General features: G+C 40.1%; 1 protein-coding gene across 3 annotated transcripts in view; it reads left to right on the top strand.

Annotated features, from left to right (window-relative positions):
- LOC126412349 (phosphatidylinositol 4-phosphate 3-kinase C2 domain-containing subunit alpha) overlaps positions 1 to 16,607 on the top strand; it is a 250,635-nt gene that overhangs the window by 124,574 nt on the left and 109,454 nt on the right. For all 3 annotated transcript variants that reach the window (XM_050081901.1, XM_050081902.1, XM_050081900.1), the window contains 4 exons: positions 3,118 to 3,247; positions 8,816 to 8,971; positions 11,666 to 11,816; positions 11,911 to 12,067. In XM_050081901.1, coding sequence (XP_049937858.1) covers positions 3,118 to 3,247; positions 8,816 to 8,971; positions 11,666 to 11,816; positions 11,911 to 12,067 — 594 coding nt within the window. The remainder of the gene's footprint in view (positions 1 to 3,117; positions 3,248 to 8,815; positions 8,972 to 11,665; positions 11,817 to 11,910; positions 12,068 to 16,607) is intronic.

The following is a 16,607-nucleotide window of genomic DNA, read 5'->3' as shown; positions in this document are numbered from 1 at the left end:
ATTTTAGATCTGCATGTACCATTGATCTTTCACTCCCTTCCCCTCCCTTTCTTCCTTCCTTACACTGGCTGTCATACAATGACATCTGTGATACCCTTCCTGCCTCCCAAAGACCAGGTTATCCCGCTGTTCTTTCCACCATGCTGTTGGTCTCTCTATACATCCCATGTTTACACCTTCTTTGTCAGGTTGTATTGATGAGGTTTTATGTGATCTGTCCAATAAGATAATCCACACAACCAGAATTGCCGTTCCCTGATCGACGGGCCCTGTTCCCATTGGCCAGTCCCACGGTGGAGCACAGCTATTGCCACCAACATTCATGATCGTTGTCATGGCTTGTGACATCGTAAGTGACACCTGTCCTCTACTGGTCTTATTATCTTTAAACATCTTCATGCCGAAGCCTGTTACTTAATCAAACAGACAAAGTGGGTATGTTTGGAATGCATTGTCTCCTCTCTAGATTTTTCTTCCCTTCGTTACGGGTGTGGGCTGCACTCGGCACCCTCCTGGGTTGTCAGTGGCAGTCTTCCGCTCTGGCCTTGTCCTTCCAGGTGGCATTTGTACAGATCCATCAGTTCTAGCAGAATACCTTGCGACCCATTTTACGATGGCATCAGCGTCGGCCACCTATCCAGCCTCCTTCCTCTTCCAGAAACAGTGGGCTGAAGCTTCCCACCAATGTTTTACTCCTTGTCAGGTGGAATCCTACAATGAACCTTTTACTGAGTTGGAGCTTCTTCTGGCCCTCTCTTCTTGCCACAATTCAGCTCCTGGCACTGATTCTATCCATAACCAATTGCTTCAACACCTCAGTCCTTCACAATGACACTGTATTCTCCAGGTGTTTAGCCATATTTTGCTGCAAGGCATTTTTTCCTGTCAGTGGAGAGACAGTATCGTGGTTCCTGTCCTGAAGCCCAGCAAGTATCAGTCATCCTTTGATAGTTACCGGCCAATCAGCCTGATCAATGTCCCCGCTAAGTTACTAGAACAAATGGTGGCTTGTCGGTTGGATCCTTGGATCTTTGGACCTTTCATCTCCTTACCAAAACAGCTTTCAGGAGGGACAGTCTCTGATCGATCATCTGCTTCAGTTGGAAACTGTAGTTTGACAGGCCTTCTTTTTGTGGTTTTCTTTGATCTTTTTAAGGCCTACAACATAGCTTGGTGCCATCACATCCTCCTTATGCTCCATGAGTGGTCTCTTCAGGGCCCCCTCCAGATTTTTATTTGCCAGTTTCTATTCCCTTATTTGTTCAGAGTGCGATTTGGCACCGTTCTCGGCTCTCCACTGACCCAGGAAAATGGCGTTCCACAGGGTTCTGTACCAAGTGTTCTCCTTATCCTCACCACTATTAATGGACTTGTGGCCTCTGCCAGACTGTTGGTCACCCCTGTTCTGTGTGTGGATGATTTCTATATTTGGGCTAGCTCCCACTCGGTGGCCTCTGCAGAACGACAGCTTCAGGGAGCCATCCAGAGTGCTTTCACGTGGACACTCGCACAGTTTTCAATTCTCTTCCTTTCAGTTGAGGATGGTGCATTTCTGTTACCGTACTATGGTCCATCCTGATCCGAAGTTCTACTTCAACACCCAACACCTGATATTCATCACTTGAAGGTTTGTTGTTTCTGTAAACGCAATGTCCTTCACTTCCTTGGCCATACCTCATGGGGCATGAATTGGGCATTAATTCTGTCTCGTCTGAACTCCCGTTGTCAAGTTTATATGGGTCACCTGCCCCTTCCAAGCTGCTCCTCTTGGACCCTGTTCTCCATCATGGTATCCGTTTAGCCACCAGTGCCTTTCACAAGAGCCCTGTCGATAGTCTTCTGATTGATGCTGGTATCCCTCCCCTTTAGGTTTGGCTGTCCCAGCTCCTGGTTTTCTGTGCCCTGACTATCTGTTCTTTCCCTGCTCATCCCTCCTATTTTACTTTTTTGCCGCTTGAGGTCATTGCCTGCCCACTGCCCAACCTCGTGTGGTTTTTTCAGTTGCGCTCCGCCTCATTTCTCAACCACTAGATTTGAAAAAAAAAAAATATTTTATCAGATGAACACCCACAACCGAGGAACATATTTATAGAATAAAAATCTGCTTCAGTTGCCAACTGCGGCAGACGATGCATTTTGTAGCCCTTACATTGGAAAGTCAGCTGCAAAAATTGGACTAGTTCTCTGGAAACTCAGCATCAAGTGTGTTTTCTGTCCGCAGCCAAAGGCAAAACCTTTGGTGGTGGACTCTGCGAAAGATAACCTGAGAGTCCTAAAACTGTTAGTCTACAGTACTTTATCCCAGTTCAGGAAAATTTACGCAGGTTGGACAATCCATAATGTACAGGAGAGATCAACAGAACACAGTACCTGATATGGTGGATCCACCCTCACTGAAGGGTGTTAGACATATATTGGAGCTCCATAGGGGAACAGCATCCTGGGCCGGAAAAAAAATCCAGTGCACACTCGGTATGTGTGCCAGGGGCCACATACAAAATCACACATGGGATTTAAGAATTAACCTATACAAAGAACAGAAAAAGCTAAAAACATAAATTGCTGCTCTGTTGGTACATCACAGGCATCAGCTAGATACTAACTATGCGGAGAAAAACGGTCACTGGTGATTCAAAACAAATAAATGACAACTGCGTAGTCAAGGATGGGACTTAAGTCTGACCCATCTCAAAACCCAACACCATTGAGTCCATGCCACACCACACCAACTGAAGACATGAGAAGATACAACAAAGACATGCTATGACTTTTGCTCAGGTGAAGTTCCTTTCAATCTGCCTCACCAACAGAGCCACATGTAGCCACGTAAGGCCAGGGTACACAGCTCAACACAGTTACATACTGTACATGAATAAGCCATTCAGTCATCAGCCATGCCTGAGGATAGCATCAAATCAGCATGCCAAAATATTTTACTATACGGTCAATGCCACCCAACTGAATATCAAAGAACAGTTTCAATAGCATTTTTAGTTATGAAAAAGCCATGCATTGTTTGTTTTTGTGCATTCTTCAACATCTAATATTCTGCTGGCTGTGTTATAATTGTAGCAAATATTTGTTATTGGATTATCACATTAGACATCGTTTTTACAGGTTGGGGATGACTTGCAGCAAGACATGCTCACCATTCAGATGGTTCGTATAATGAACAAATTGTGGCTAAAGGAAGGATTGGATCTGAAAATGGTGACATTCTCATGTGTTCCTACAGGTCACAAGAGAGGTAATAAATTTTGCCTGAATGAAGTAGAATGATTTTCTTTCTCATGGACATCCTGAAAGTGCCAAGTTGTCAACTTTTTGACATTTTCATCATGAAAATCGGATGTAGAAGTTGCATACCTTAGATGTCCGATGATCAGTAACAAGTAACTTCCAGTTCAGACTCTTATCAATATAAAAGTTTATATTTTAGAACTTACTACTTCATTTATTGATTTATTCATGTGCACTATTTTTAATTGTATGATGAGGGCCTGTGTTGTAAGAGTTGCATTTCTGGTGTTTTATCAAAGTTCAGCAACAATGCATTTACAGGTTACCAGTTAAAAAATTTTTAAGAAAATTTTATTTACATTTTTGGGTGTTGAAATTGTTCTGTTAGGGTTAATTAAAATTCTTACATTGTCAGCAGAGGAAACTATTTCTTCTTCTTGGATATGTGATAGCAAATCATTTACATATTTGAACTCCTTTCGGATATTCCGCTGGATGGTCTCATACAGGTGGCATGATATTTTGGCAAGCTGCCTTGTTGGCTAACACATTTTGATGTTTAGAGCCCATCCTTAAGCACACTCAGAACACAAAAGCAGCCTGTGGGTGACCAAAAAGCTGAGACAATACCACATAGAAATGCCTCCTCCCCATCAGCAGTGTCCTGACTTTAGTAATGGCTGCACAGACACTGAAGATAGCAGCTGGTTTTCTGGCGGTGAACTTCTCCCACAACCACATCACCAGAACTATGCCTGGGCACTACTGGTCTGTGACTAACAGATGGAGGGATTGGATATAATGACAGCATCCAACAGGGGATAAGTCATTATCAGTGCCACCCGAGGATAGCAACAAGTAAGCTTCCAAAATATCACATCATTTGGATGATGCTACCCTGCTGAATACCTAGAAGAGTCCAAAATTATCATATGCCGGGAATATCTAAAAATAAAACAGATGATTTGTACTTGGTGAATTGCCTAAAACTTTCATCACAGATATTGTGGAAATGGAAAGTGCTATTGATGTGAGGTTTTCACAGATGGGATTGGTAGTCGGGGGCTTGTACTTTTAGCCAATAAACGGAGTGTAGTAGTAGTTAGAAAGTGTATTTTTTTATGCAAACATAAACTTTTTAAAATGGAATAATGCCTATTGACATTAACAAACTAAAAGCAGGGTAAATTAGAATGTCATTGATGCTTCTTACAGTATTCTAGTGTGAGTAATGTATGAGATATCATATTTTGAAAAGCTTACACACTGTCACTTGTACAATACCTGTGATAGCACACACTAAAGAACAGCACAAGTGCATACATTAATTATGTGGATTCTTATCAGTAACAAGACAATTTTCCATCACATGTTGTTTCAAAATGACCACTGGCAGTGGTAATACGTGCTTTCAGTCTTGTATGGAATGACTGCTGCATATGTGCTAGCATCTCAGCAGAGATGTCCAAGTAGGCTGCAGTAATACATCACTGCATACCATTGGGTGTAGGTGGTATATCCCTATAGAGAGCATCTTTTAGAAAAAATCTACAGGCATCAAATCAGGAGAACAGGTTGGCTGAGGTACAAGTGCTCTGCGCCCAGTCCAACAATTTGGAAACAATGCAAGAAGGCATGCTGTAATACTAAGTGCACTGTGGGCTGGACAGCCATCATGTTTGTACCACGGCTTCCTCTAGTGTGCAGAGGAATGTCTTCTAGCATCCATGGACAATGGTCTGTTAGAAGGCAATGATACTTGTGGGTGTTCAGTGTTGTTTTTCTGAAACACAGGCCTATGAGCTGATGATTCGCTATCCCACACATGTTGACATTCTACCTGAGGAATCCATTGGGGCTTGTCAGCAGACTAATAGTGCATGTTTTGATAGTTTATCTGGGATATCTTTCTGCGAACACCATACTAAAATGAACTGAGTTCTTCCTACACTCTCCACATACTATGAACATGTTGACTTTTTCTGCAGTGGTAAATCCCATTGTACACTCATGACATACTGCTTGGACTGTCACACTGACTGACTAGCAAGTCACAGTGCGCTCAGGGAATACACAAGCACTTCGTAAGCAAACATAACAACATCACACCTAGCAGCTATGTATGTTGAATGCCACAAAGAAGTGCTGGTGTGGAAACTTTTCAAAATACAATATCTCATTGACGACTCACACTAGAATCCTGCAAAAAACATCACTGACATTCTGATTTACCCTACTTTTAGTTTGTTATTGTCAAGAGGCTTTGTTCCATTAAAAAAAAAAGTGTTTTCACAAGAAATAACTTCTAAGTTTATTGGCTAACAGTAAGAGCCCCTGACTACCAATCTGCTTTGTGAAAACCGTACATCAATAGGACTTCTCCTTTCCACATTATTTGCAGTGCAAGTTTTAGGTGATTCACTCTCTATATAACAGAAAAATAACAGACCGATATCCATCCCTGTGGTATACCTATAATGATTTTTCCCCCATTCTGAAGATCCTGTTTCATTGTGTACATTCTCTGGGTGTCTTAATGTGACACACTGCATCGTTTTAGTTAGATGGGATGTAAACCAGTTACCATCAAGATCTCTTATATGGTGCCATAATATTTGAAGTTATCTTGGAGATTACTATGAACTGCACAGTTAGATGCTTTTGACAAGTCACAGGAAATACCTGTTGGCAGTCCTTCACCATTTAAATTTGTGCAATCTGATTCATGAATTGAAAAATTGCATTTTCTTTGGAGATATCCTTTCATGTGCTATGGTTTTTGTGTACATATTCTTTTCCAGTACCATTGAAGAGAAAATAAGCAATGATACTTCTTGGTAATTATTAAAATCTGTCTGAAAGCTTTTCTTGTAAAGGGGTCTGATGATAATATACTTCAGTCTGTCTTAAATTATACCCAGGATAGAATGTATTGCATATGTGACTGAGTATATTGCACATATGTGAAGAATAAGATTTTATTAATTTACTTGAGATACTAACAACTTCATGAGATATTTTGCTTTTGAGGGAGTTAATTACATTTATAATTTCATTGGCAGTATGAGGAGTAATCATGATTTTGCCTTCATGTACTAGACATAGGTATTGCTTCTTGCATGTATTCTATTGCTTTGTGTGTTGCACTATCCATATTTATCTACTGATCTACTTCCAGGAAGTGATTACTAATTATTTTGGCTAACTGACTGGCTGCATTCTTTTATAACAAAGTTGTCATGTTCCTTAACTAATTTCCCAATTTATTTTTTAATTATTGCCCATGAATAAATAATTTTACTGTCCAAATTATTAATTTCAGACATTATAGAAAGTTTTATTTTTATTTTTTAAACACTTTACTTAAGACAGCAGTCTTCTTTTTGATTTTTCAATCAGTCCCTTTTCTCTGTTTGTCTTGACCATTTTATGTACGCCAAATACCTGATTGTCTGTGTTTAGATTACCTGACTTGTGGCATACCTGCATATAGTTCACTGATTTTTGAAGCAAGTACGAAATTAATCCTTGAGTATTATTGTAATTAATGAATATTTCATTTAGAAAACACAGTTCTACTTGTGAAGACATAAATGATGAAAACATGCACAACTCATTGAGTAACTATGCTTTCGAAACAGGATTTGAGCAGTTAAGTGACACAAATACAGTGAACAAAGTGTGTTTGATAGAGGAAGAAAGTGAAGATGAGGTGATGTAGAAACTCATTATTGTGCGCATCAAGGTACTGATATGCTTAGAGTATCCGCAACAAAATTTGTTTGACTATACTGATGTTTTTGCTCTCTAGAAAATGAGGGACCATGACGGAAAAGGTGAATGAAAAAAAAAACAAAAAAAGGAAAAATAAGCTGTTCTTGAAAGTGAATAGAAAACAAATAATTGTCAAATACTCTGTTTTCAGTTCCCAGTGAGCAGTGCATATGTAATGCAATGAACTTTCTAATGTGGCATGTAGCATGTTTTGTAAGCACAGTAATCACCACATTCCTGTGAAACGTGTATTTTGGATGGATTTTTCACATTTTTCAGTAATTTGTGCAGTATCTGGTCTGTATTAACCTGGATAATCGGAATTTTTCTGTGCTTTCGTAATACTTAAGATTTTACTATACTTCTGACCTGGTATCCTGATCTTAAGTTTTCCTGTTGGTCTACACCCCTCCCATTACTGCTACTTAGTGAAACACCTTCCTACAAAACTCAGATTCTGACCTAGATCTCAAATTAGTATTATTCATGGTCTGTTGCATCCTTTTTTTTCTCACACAACTGAAATGGGTTCCTCCCTTCAACACACAACAGTCTATATTTGTTCTTAATAGAATTATTCAAACTATTCCATTTTCATGATTTGTATTTGCAGTTGCAAATATGGACGACCATCAGTTTTATAATGGAATGCCGATGATGAAAATTTGTGCCCGATTTCCTGCTTATCATGTGTGGCCGCCTTACCATTTGGCTATCAGAGTATGACTCACAGCCAGACCACAAACTTCCACATGCCGTCTACCACACATCTACATATGGAAGTTTGAGTCTGGCTGTGACTCATGCCCAAATAGCCAAATAGTAAGGCATTCACTTGCGATAAGTGGGAAATCCAGGTTCAAGTCCCGATCCGGCACATATTTTTGTTGTTGTCATTCCATTATATAGCTGATGGTAGTAGTTCATATCCACAATTGCAAACACATTTTGTGTATTCTGTAATTGTTGTAGTCACCTAGGTGCATGTATGCATGCAAAGGAACTTTTCATCATAATTCAGGATAATGCAGGCAATGCATTGTATAACACTCATGTTTATAAATTAGGCACACCAAAATCAAACCTGTGTTAATTCTTTATATAAACAGTAAGTACTCCAAAATTTAGCCTTTAAACTGAAGTAGAAATGCAAACAAATAAATCCAGACCAAGTTTATCATATATTTATCTTAAACAAATTTAAACATGAGCGTGTGCAGTTTTCCTTGTCTTCTTCATAACTCTTCACTGTCAAATTTTTATCATCACTACATACTTTTAGTTCCTCTGTTTCTCACATATCCTATCTCCTAATCATCAGTGTGTGATGTCATGGCTGCCAACTATTAAAGATTGTATGTATTTTTAATGGATATATCATCTCAGTTGTGGAATGAAAGGAAGTTACTAAAATTGTGGAAATATACCTCCCAATTTGATGTTTTAAAAATTGTGGAAGATGCTATTTTCATTTTCGTAATCATATGTTCACTGAATTGCTTATAAGCTGTAATATTTCCTTCCTGAGTTCGTAGTAAACCTGTCTATGAATGATTTTGTCACCACAGCCTACTAAGATAGGTTATGCTGAGTGATGATGAATAGCCTTCACTCGGTGTGTATCAGCTTAAAGTATAGGAATGAAACTTCTTTTTACCTAAGAATGTCACAAGGTTGTAGGAATTTGTCAGTTTAAGATTTGATTTATCATCCCTTTTGCTGTTAAATACTGTGAAACACTTGTATTTGTTACTGCATCCAATATTCACTTACTTGAAATGCATAACAAAAATATTTACAGGTATGATAGAAATGGTCACAAATGCAGAAACTTTAAGAAAGATACAAGTTGAACTTGGACTTACTGGATCATTCAAAGATCGTCCTATTGCTGAGTGGTTAGCCAAACATAATCCATCAGCTTTTGAATACGAAAGAGCCGTTGCAAACTTTACAGGTATGTAGCATTCTTTTGTTTTATGTCAGTCGTCAGTTATTCTCATCTCCTGTCTCCTTTGTGCATAAATTAGTCAAAATTTTTGGTACATTACTTTGACTAATTTTGTCAGAATTTTTAACTTTTAATAGTCTGTTGAAATACTCTCCATATGTGGAACAACACTCTTTAGTTTAGTTAACTGTGGGCATTTCCAAAAGCTTCTTAGTATCTGTTAGCAGCCCAGTGCTGTGTTGCAAACAGATATTGCATTGACCTTTATGGGAATTGCCTGAATTGTTGGGCTTACGTTTTTTTTGTTGCATAAAAAGTGTATACCATAACATTATTTGTGTTGTAAATCTGTTTCTTCAGTAACACAGGTTTTATTGTATAGTAATTAATGCAAACAAAATACATAATGTAATAGATCGTGACACATCCTGAAATGACAAATTGTCTGTTGGCTCCTGTCTGTTTCTTTTACCAAATTTTGTTTTGATGATATTTCTGATGTTTTGCCAGCTACTTATGCTGTCAAAACTTCAGAAAATTCATCAAATAAACATGAGCCGCAGGGCCCAAGACAGAAGCCAACAGCAGTTTGTCAACAAGTGGTCACAAAAGCCTTAATGATATTGTTCTTCCTGAACTCTGTCTCTAATGACCCCGTTGTCAATGAGACATTAAACCCTAATATTCTTTCCTTCTTCCTGAGCAGAATAGGAACAAAGCCATCATAACACTGTGGAAATTTACTGAATAAGTCAGACATTTGAGCTGAAGAACACTAAGTTTGTCTGACTGGAAGCATTAAAATATGAACCACTCCCTTAGTAAACACACACGCCATCAGTTCCCACACATATGGCATGGCATGACATGCGGCTGGGTGGAGAGCCCATAAAGCATCGCATTAAGAAAATAGTAAGCCAGACATTAGTGGTGGGGTGTAATGAGATCCAAATCAGTGTCCAGAAAGCAGCCATCTATCACAAGATGATCATAAAAGTAAGTCCACTGGATGGTATGTGGTACTACAGATCGGTGAGCTAAAACAAACAAGCAAGCAAAGACAGTTTGCGGTTGTCCGCAAATGCGTCATTGTTGTTTACACATGTGACCTGGCACAGGCAGATGTATTACTCTGCACTGCACCTAGCAACCCCGCCAGATTTGTGTATAATTATATCGTTTGATCCACGATATGCCCAGCAGCATTACAAAGTGTTTTGACTTATTAATGAACTTTCTATGGGCATTTTGTAAGACAGTGTGAATCTTTTAAAATCCTAAATAAATCATTAATATACCTTATGGTCAATACTTCCATAAATTACAAGGATATCTGGATTTTGAGTGTGTACCTGTGTACAAATTCTGTTCTTAAATACTCGGAGGGTATACTCTTGTAAGAACAAACAATTATAGAATAATATAAGAAAAAAGCATTGCTTTCTTTGATTTCCCTTTCTGTTACTCTGTTGTACCTTGAGTTTAAATTTTGCACTGGGTTCTACAAAATGGATTAAAACTTCCACTGGTAATCTTCATAAACTTAAAAAATGGGCCAGATTGTTCTTTCTTCGTACTGATCACTTTATATCTTTTGTACCCTAAGTAATAACTTCCTAATATATTGTTTAGCTAAACTTCACGCATGAATACTATGTATTCTGGCTGTTTTTATGTCTTAATGGCGAATATAACCATGATGAAATGTGAAGCACTCCCTAGTCTATTCAAATACATCATTAGAACTTGTTAAAGCTCTTCAGGGTTACTCATAATAGAGCCTTAAGGTAATGCAGTGAACTTCAGTAGTCAGTCAAATGACATAGAAGTGGGGTTCTTCGTGGTGTACAATTTGTGGACAGTGCCAAGTGCATATAACAGTATCCATAAATTCTTCAACAATTTTTGAGGTTTGACTTGTTCTTAGGCTTTTTTTGGCAATACCAAATAATGCTTCATGCAGAATGTATCCACAGTATTTTCTCCTACTACCCACTACCCTACTTTCTCTCCATCCCAATCTCACTTCAGGAACTTTGGCTAACTATTTGTGTGTGTCAAACATATTTAATTAAATTCTGAAAACAAAGATTAGAGACAAATTAATTACCAAATTTTTCTTGGATGATGGGCATTTTAAACTGCAATATAAAACAAAAATAAGGAATCTGTCATTTAATGAAGCTCTTCCCATTCACACACTGTCAGTTATGCCTTGCTTCCATCACAGCATTAAGTGAATTTTGTTTAATGACGGACAGTACTTATTTAATAGAGGCATATTTGTTCTTGCACAATCTGCTTAAGAGTTGTGCTAATCAATAGTAATTGAAACTAACATTGTTCGAACATGCAGCATGTAGAAAGAATTAGACTGTAATAAACCATGTTTTAAAATTGTTTAAATGCCTCTATTGGATGTTGCAGTAGTTCATATAGTTTAATTCAAAAACAACTTCACCCCCACCCCCTTATGAAATACTTGATGAAACACATTTTTAAAAACATGTTACTGATTCTTTCTTCCATTACATTTTGAGATAAAGCACAATGCATTCCATTCTTGGAATGCCGCAACTACTGCATGTTCATTACAACTGAATATTATTTCCGTCTCTTAGTGGAATGAAAGAAACCAAAATAATTACACCTGAAATTTTTTGCTTCCGGAATACCATTAATTTATTATGTTTGTTTCAGCATCCTGTGCTGGTTATAGTGTTGCAACATATATTCTGGGAATATGTGATAGGCACAATGACAACATAATGCTAAAAACATCAGGACATTTGTTTCATATTGACTTTGGAAAATTTCTTGGTGATGCACAAATGTTTGGAAACTTTAAGCGGTAAGTTTCTGTAAAGTGAGTTCCTGTAATTGTAGTCAGGAGGTTTCTCTTGGAATGTGTATTAAACACGTGTCTTTTTCAAAACCTTTTCTAGTGATCGAACTCCTTTTGTTCTCACGTCGGATATGGCATATGTTATTAACGGTGGTGACAAGCCTACAGCAAAATTCCACCACTTCGTTGATCTGTGTTGCCAGGCATTTAACATTGTACGAAAACATGGAAATCTTATTCTCGATCTCTTTGGATTGGTGAGTAAAAGTTAATTGTAGTTGACGGTAAATAATTGCTCAAACTTCTAGTTACTTGTAGCAAGAAAATAATAATTTGATCTATTATCCACTGCTAATTTATCATAGTTATTAGGCTTTGATATTTTATAGCACTTGTGACCAGCATTTTCAGGTACTGTAGCTGTTGAATTCCCTAGTTATTTGATCGTGTATGGCCACATCAGATGATTTTAATTAAGGTAAAACACTGTGTAAAAGAGTCATAGTGATTCACTAAGATTATTTAGAAAGAATTGACACGAAGAAAGTGGTTTATCGAACAATGTGTACTATTCAGAAAAGTTATGAGATGGTAATGTTATTACATGTTAAGAATGAGGGATATTCATAAAGTTTAAGCATCTCCTCAAAAAAAAAAAAATAAACATAATACACTGTTAAGTTAAAACATTATGACTACTGCCCACTGCAACATTGGATGTCACCTGATGACGTTGCGGGCATGTGACCCAGTGACAAAAGTATGTAAGCTGACACAAGACGGGGGTCACGCTATTGAAGGTGTAAGCTGCAAATGGGGAAATCCATTGAGATAAGTGACTTTGACGAAGAGCAGATTATCATCATGCAGAGCCTGTGAATGATTATCTTGAAAACAGCGAAGCTACTGTCATAAGCATCTACGGAAAGAGTTTGAAGGATAGCGATACTATGCCTAGGTGCTAAATAGTTGGACATCCACAACTCTTTACAAAGCATGGATTTCAGAGGCTTCTCTGCTCTGTAACCTAGGGTAGGTGGTGATCCATGGCATCTCTGCTGAAAAAACACAATGCTGATGCATGCAAAAGTATTACGGAGTACATCGCTCATTGTACATTGTTGAATATGGAGCTCCACAGCAGACCACCCCTACTTATTCCTATGTTGACCCAACAACATCAGTAGGCCGGAACCATCAGGATTTGACTGTTGATCAATGGAAATGTGTTGGCTCCTTGGGTGAATCACATTTTTGCTACACTAAGTTGAAGGTTGTCTCCACAAATGCCGTCATTGACGTGAACACCAGTTCAAAACACGCAGCGTACCACAGATGCAGTCTGGTGGGTTCAGTATTATGCAATGGGAGACATTCTCCTGTGCTTGCATGGGACCTTTGGCAGTAGTCAAAGACACGCTGACATCTGTGAACCACCTGCACCCCTGCGTGCTAGATGTCTTCCCTGACAGAGATGTCATCTTTCAGCAGTATAATTGTCAATATCTCAGGGCCATAACCAAGCTAAACTGGCTTGCAGAGCATTATAGTGAACTCATATTGATGTCACAGCAACCAAATTTGCTGATATAAATCATATGGAACCCATCACTGTGTACTAAAATCAGCGGTTCATTATTTATGCAGATTATGTGACCTGTGTGTATACATCTAATGCCACAAACATACTAACAAACTGTAGGATCCCTGATACGCAGTATAAGTGATGTATTTCATTCCAAAGATGAACAAACAAGATTTTTAGCCCCCCAGGGGACTCGTTGCTCTTTGACGAGTTTGTACTTGGCTGCCACGGGGCCCCAGCCTTTGCAGCATCTTTTCCCTTCCATGCTGCATGTCTGTCCTCTTGATGTTCTTTTTCCCCTCTCTTGGGGAACATGTCTGGGCTGTTTTTGGCAATGTATTCCGCATTTTTGGTACTCGGTAGCAGAATACTCTCCACTGTTCCTTTTTTTCTTTCTTTGTGTACCTTCTATCTTTCCTCTGCTTCACTGTTTGAAGTTCCTCTTTTTCTTCCTCTTCCCTGTGCACTCCTGAAGGCTGGCGTGCACATCTGGCATGTAACAGGTGATTTGGTAACGTGTAATTCCCAGCCCTGGGTCGACAGAAAAGGTTCACGTGTATCCCCTGTTACAGGCCAGGTGCTGGGAGGGGTATTTGCCTGAGCTGCTACCTTCCCAAATTGCCGATTGGTCCCTTTGTCCGGTGTCTGGGAGGTGTGACCTGAGATGTGAACAATCACCTAAGGTGGGTGCATTCCCCATTGGAAATGCTGGCAATCGTAGGGGATTTTCTCACAATGAGCCAATCATCTTCACAGTCAGTGGCTACAAAACATAAACGGCATGAGGCTAATGATTCAAAGACTCTCCCAGCTGCACCACAGTTCCTCGTGGTTTCACGTACTGAAGACGATCCATCCTTTGCAGTGGTAAATCCGTTTATTATTCAGAAAGGTGTTGACACAGTTGCTGGCCCTGTGATATTCTGCTCTCGTTTATGCAATGGCACTGTGCTTTTGGAGACTTCTACGGATTCTCAAGGACAAAAACTGCTTGCAGCTTCGCTCCTCGATGGCTATCCTGTTTGTGTTGAGGCCCATCAAACGGTGAATTATTCCTGTGGTGTTATTTACAATAGGCTGCTTGATGGCCTGACTGAGGCAGAAATCCAAACATACCTCTCTGATCAGGGTGACATTGCCATCCATCAGGTGATGAAAAAAGTAGATGCCTCCTTAGTGCCCGCATGGTCTCTCTCTCTCTGTCTCTCTCTCTCTCTCTCTCTCTCTCTCTCTCTCTCTCTCTCTCTCTCTCTCTCTCTCTCCTTACACACTTTTGATAGAGTAGTTATTCCATGAAAGATCAAAGTAGGTTATGAAGTTATCACAGTTAGACCGTATATTCCAAACCTGATGCACTGCTACCAGTGTCATTGTTAAAACCACACTCGAGAGTCCTGTTGATGACACCCTGCCAAATGTGAAACCTGTTGTGGGGATGCTCATAAGGGCAATTGTCATGTCCTTCTCCCTGTTGCATCAACTGCAATTGTGACCGTGCCACCTCATCCCGCGATTGTCCCCTGTATCTGGATGAGTGGGCTGTTCAGGAGATCCGGGTAAAGAAAGAAGTGCCTTACCCGGTCGCTCACGATTTGTTGGCTAGTCGGAAACCCTGCATTCTATTATCTGCTACCTACAGTACTGTTCTGGCTACATCCCGCTCCACGAAAGACATGGCCACACAGACACGCGACCTCAAATTTAGCACCACAGTTGTGAATTTGCCCAATGTCTTGGTAGCGTCCCCGTCTCCTGCTCCAGCTGTGCAACACACCACCAAACTCTTGCTTCGTGGGGCAAAGTCAGCAACTACACATACAACAGGCCGGAAAAGTCTAATAACCTGAAAGGCTCAAAGAAGTCGTATAAAGGCAAATGGTTTTCTCCTTTGTCAACTCGAAGATCCTCTTCGACGGTGTCACCACGTCATACCCTCGCCCAACCAACCTCTGTGTCACCGGTGTGCACCACCAACCGTTTTTCTGCCCTGGACTCCACAGGCTGACAGCAGAAGAATGTCAACGCTTCTGCAGACCTCATATAGCAGGATCTTCCTGTCTCTGTGCCTTGTCACAGTGGTTCTTCGAAGGCTGGCACTCGGCAGCTGCCAAGATGACACCCCTTCATTTTTTCCTCGTCATGACTCTTGTCCAATGGAACGTTCGTGACCAGGGATCCAACAAAAAGGATTTATGGGTGCTCTTAGAATCACTGCATCCACTTGTTCTCTGCCTCCAGGAAACAAAATTGCATGCTCATGACCATTTTGAGTTCTTGCATTTCTTCCCAGTCCGTTTTGACTTTCCTCCCGAGGTCGGCATTCGATCTCATGGTGGAGTCATGCTGCTCATACAGGATGACATTCATAGTTAACCCACCTCCCTCACTACCCACCATCAAGCTGTTGCAGTTCACCTTTTCTTTCCTCACTTGACCTTTTTCCTTGTACTCTGTCATAAGATGTCACCAGGGCAGACTTCCTCCAGCTTATTGGGCAGCTACCTCAGTCCTTTCTGTTGCTTGGTGACTTTAGTACACGCCATCCCTTTTGGGGTTCTCCCAGAACCTGTTTGAGAGGTGCCCTCTTGGCTAACCTTCATAATCAACTTAACCTCTTCTGCCTTAACACAGGAGCACCCATGTTCCTTTCAGACACCACGCACACTTACTCCCTTTTGGACCTATCCTTCTGCACTGCCCAGCTTGTCCATTGTCTCAAGTGGTCCATTCTCTCTGGTACCTACTCAAGTGACTATTTCCCATGTACTGTCCGTTTGCTGACTCCTACCCCACCTCTGTGCATACCCAAATGGCAACTTGCTAAGGCTGACTGGAGGCTTTACTCCTCCCTGATGACCTTCAATGAACAACATTTCCCAAGTTGTGATGACCAGATAGAATATCTTACAAACCTTATCCCTACCGCTGCAGAACATTCCATTCCTTGCACTTCCGTTTTACCTTGCCGTGTCGTGGTTCCTTTGTGAACTGAGGCATGCTGTGATGCAATTTGTGCCTGGAGATGGCTCTCCGCATTTTAACCATCATTCTATGATGGCAAACTGCATTTATTATAAACTGATACATATACAGTGTCATTGTGTTCTTCAGGATAGCAAAAAAGCTAGCTGGATTTCATTCACTAGTTCTTTTAACATTTCCATTCCCTTATCTGTCGTGTGGGGCAACCTCCAACGGCTCTCTGGGACCAA

This window comes from Schistocerca serialis, chromosome 7 (genome assembly GCF_023864345.2).
Source record: "Schistocerca serialis cubense isolate TAMUIC-IGC-003099 chromosome 7, iqSchSeri2.2, whole genome shotgun sequence".
Taxonomy (NCBI): Eukaryota; Metazoa; Arthropoda; class Insecta; order Orthoptera; family Acrididae; genus Schistocerca; species Schistocerca serialis.
This window is presented reverse-complemented; position numbering and strand designations above follow the sequence as displayed.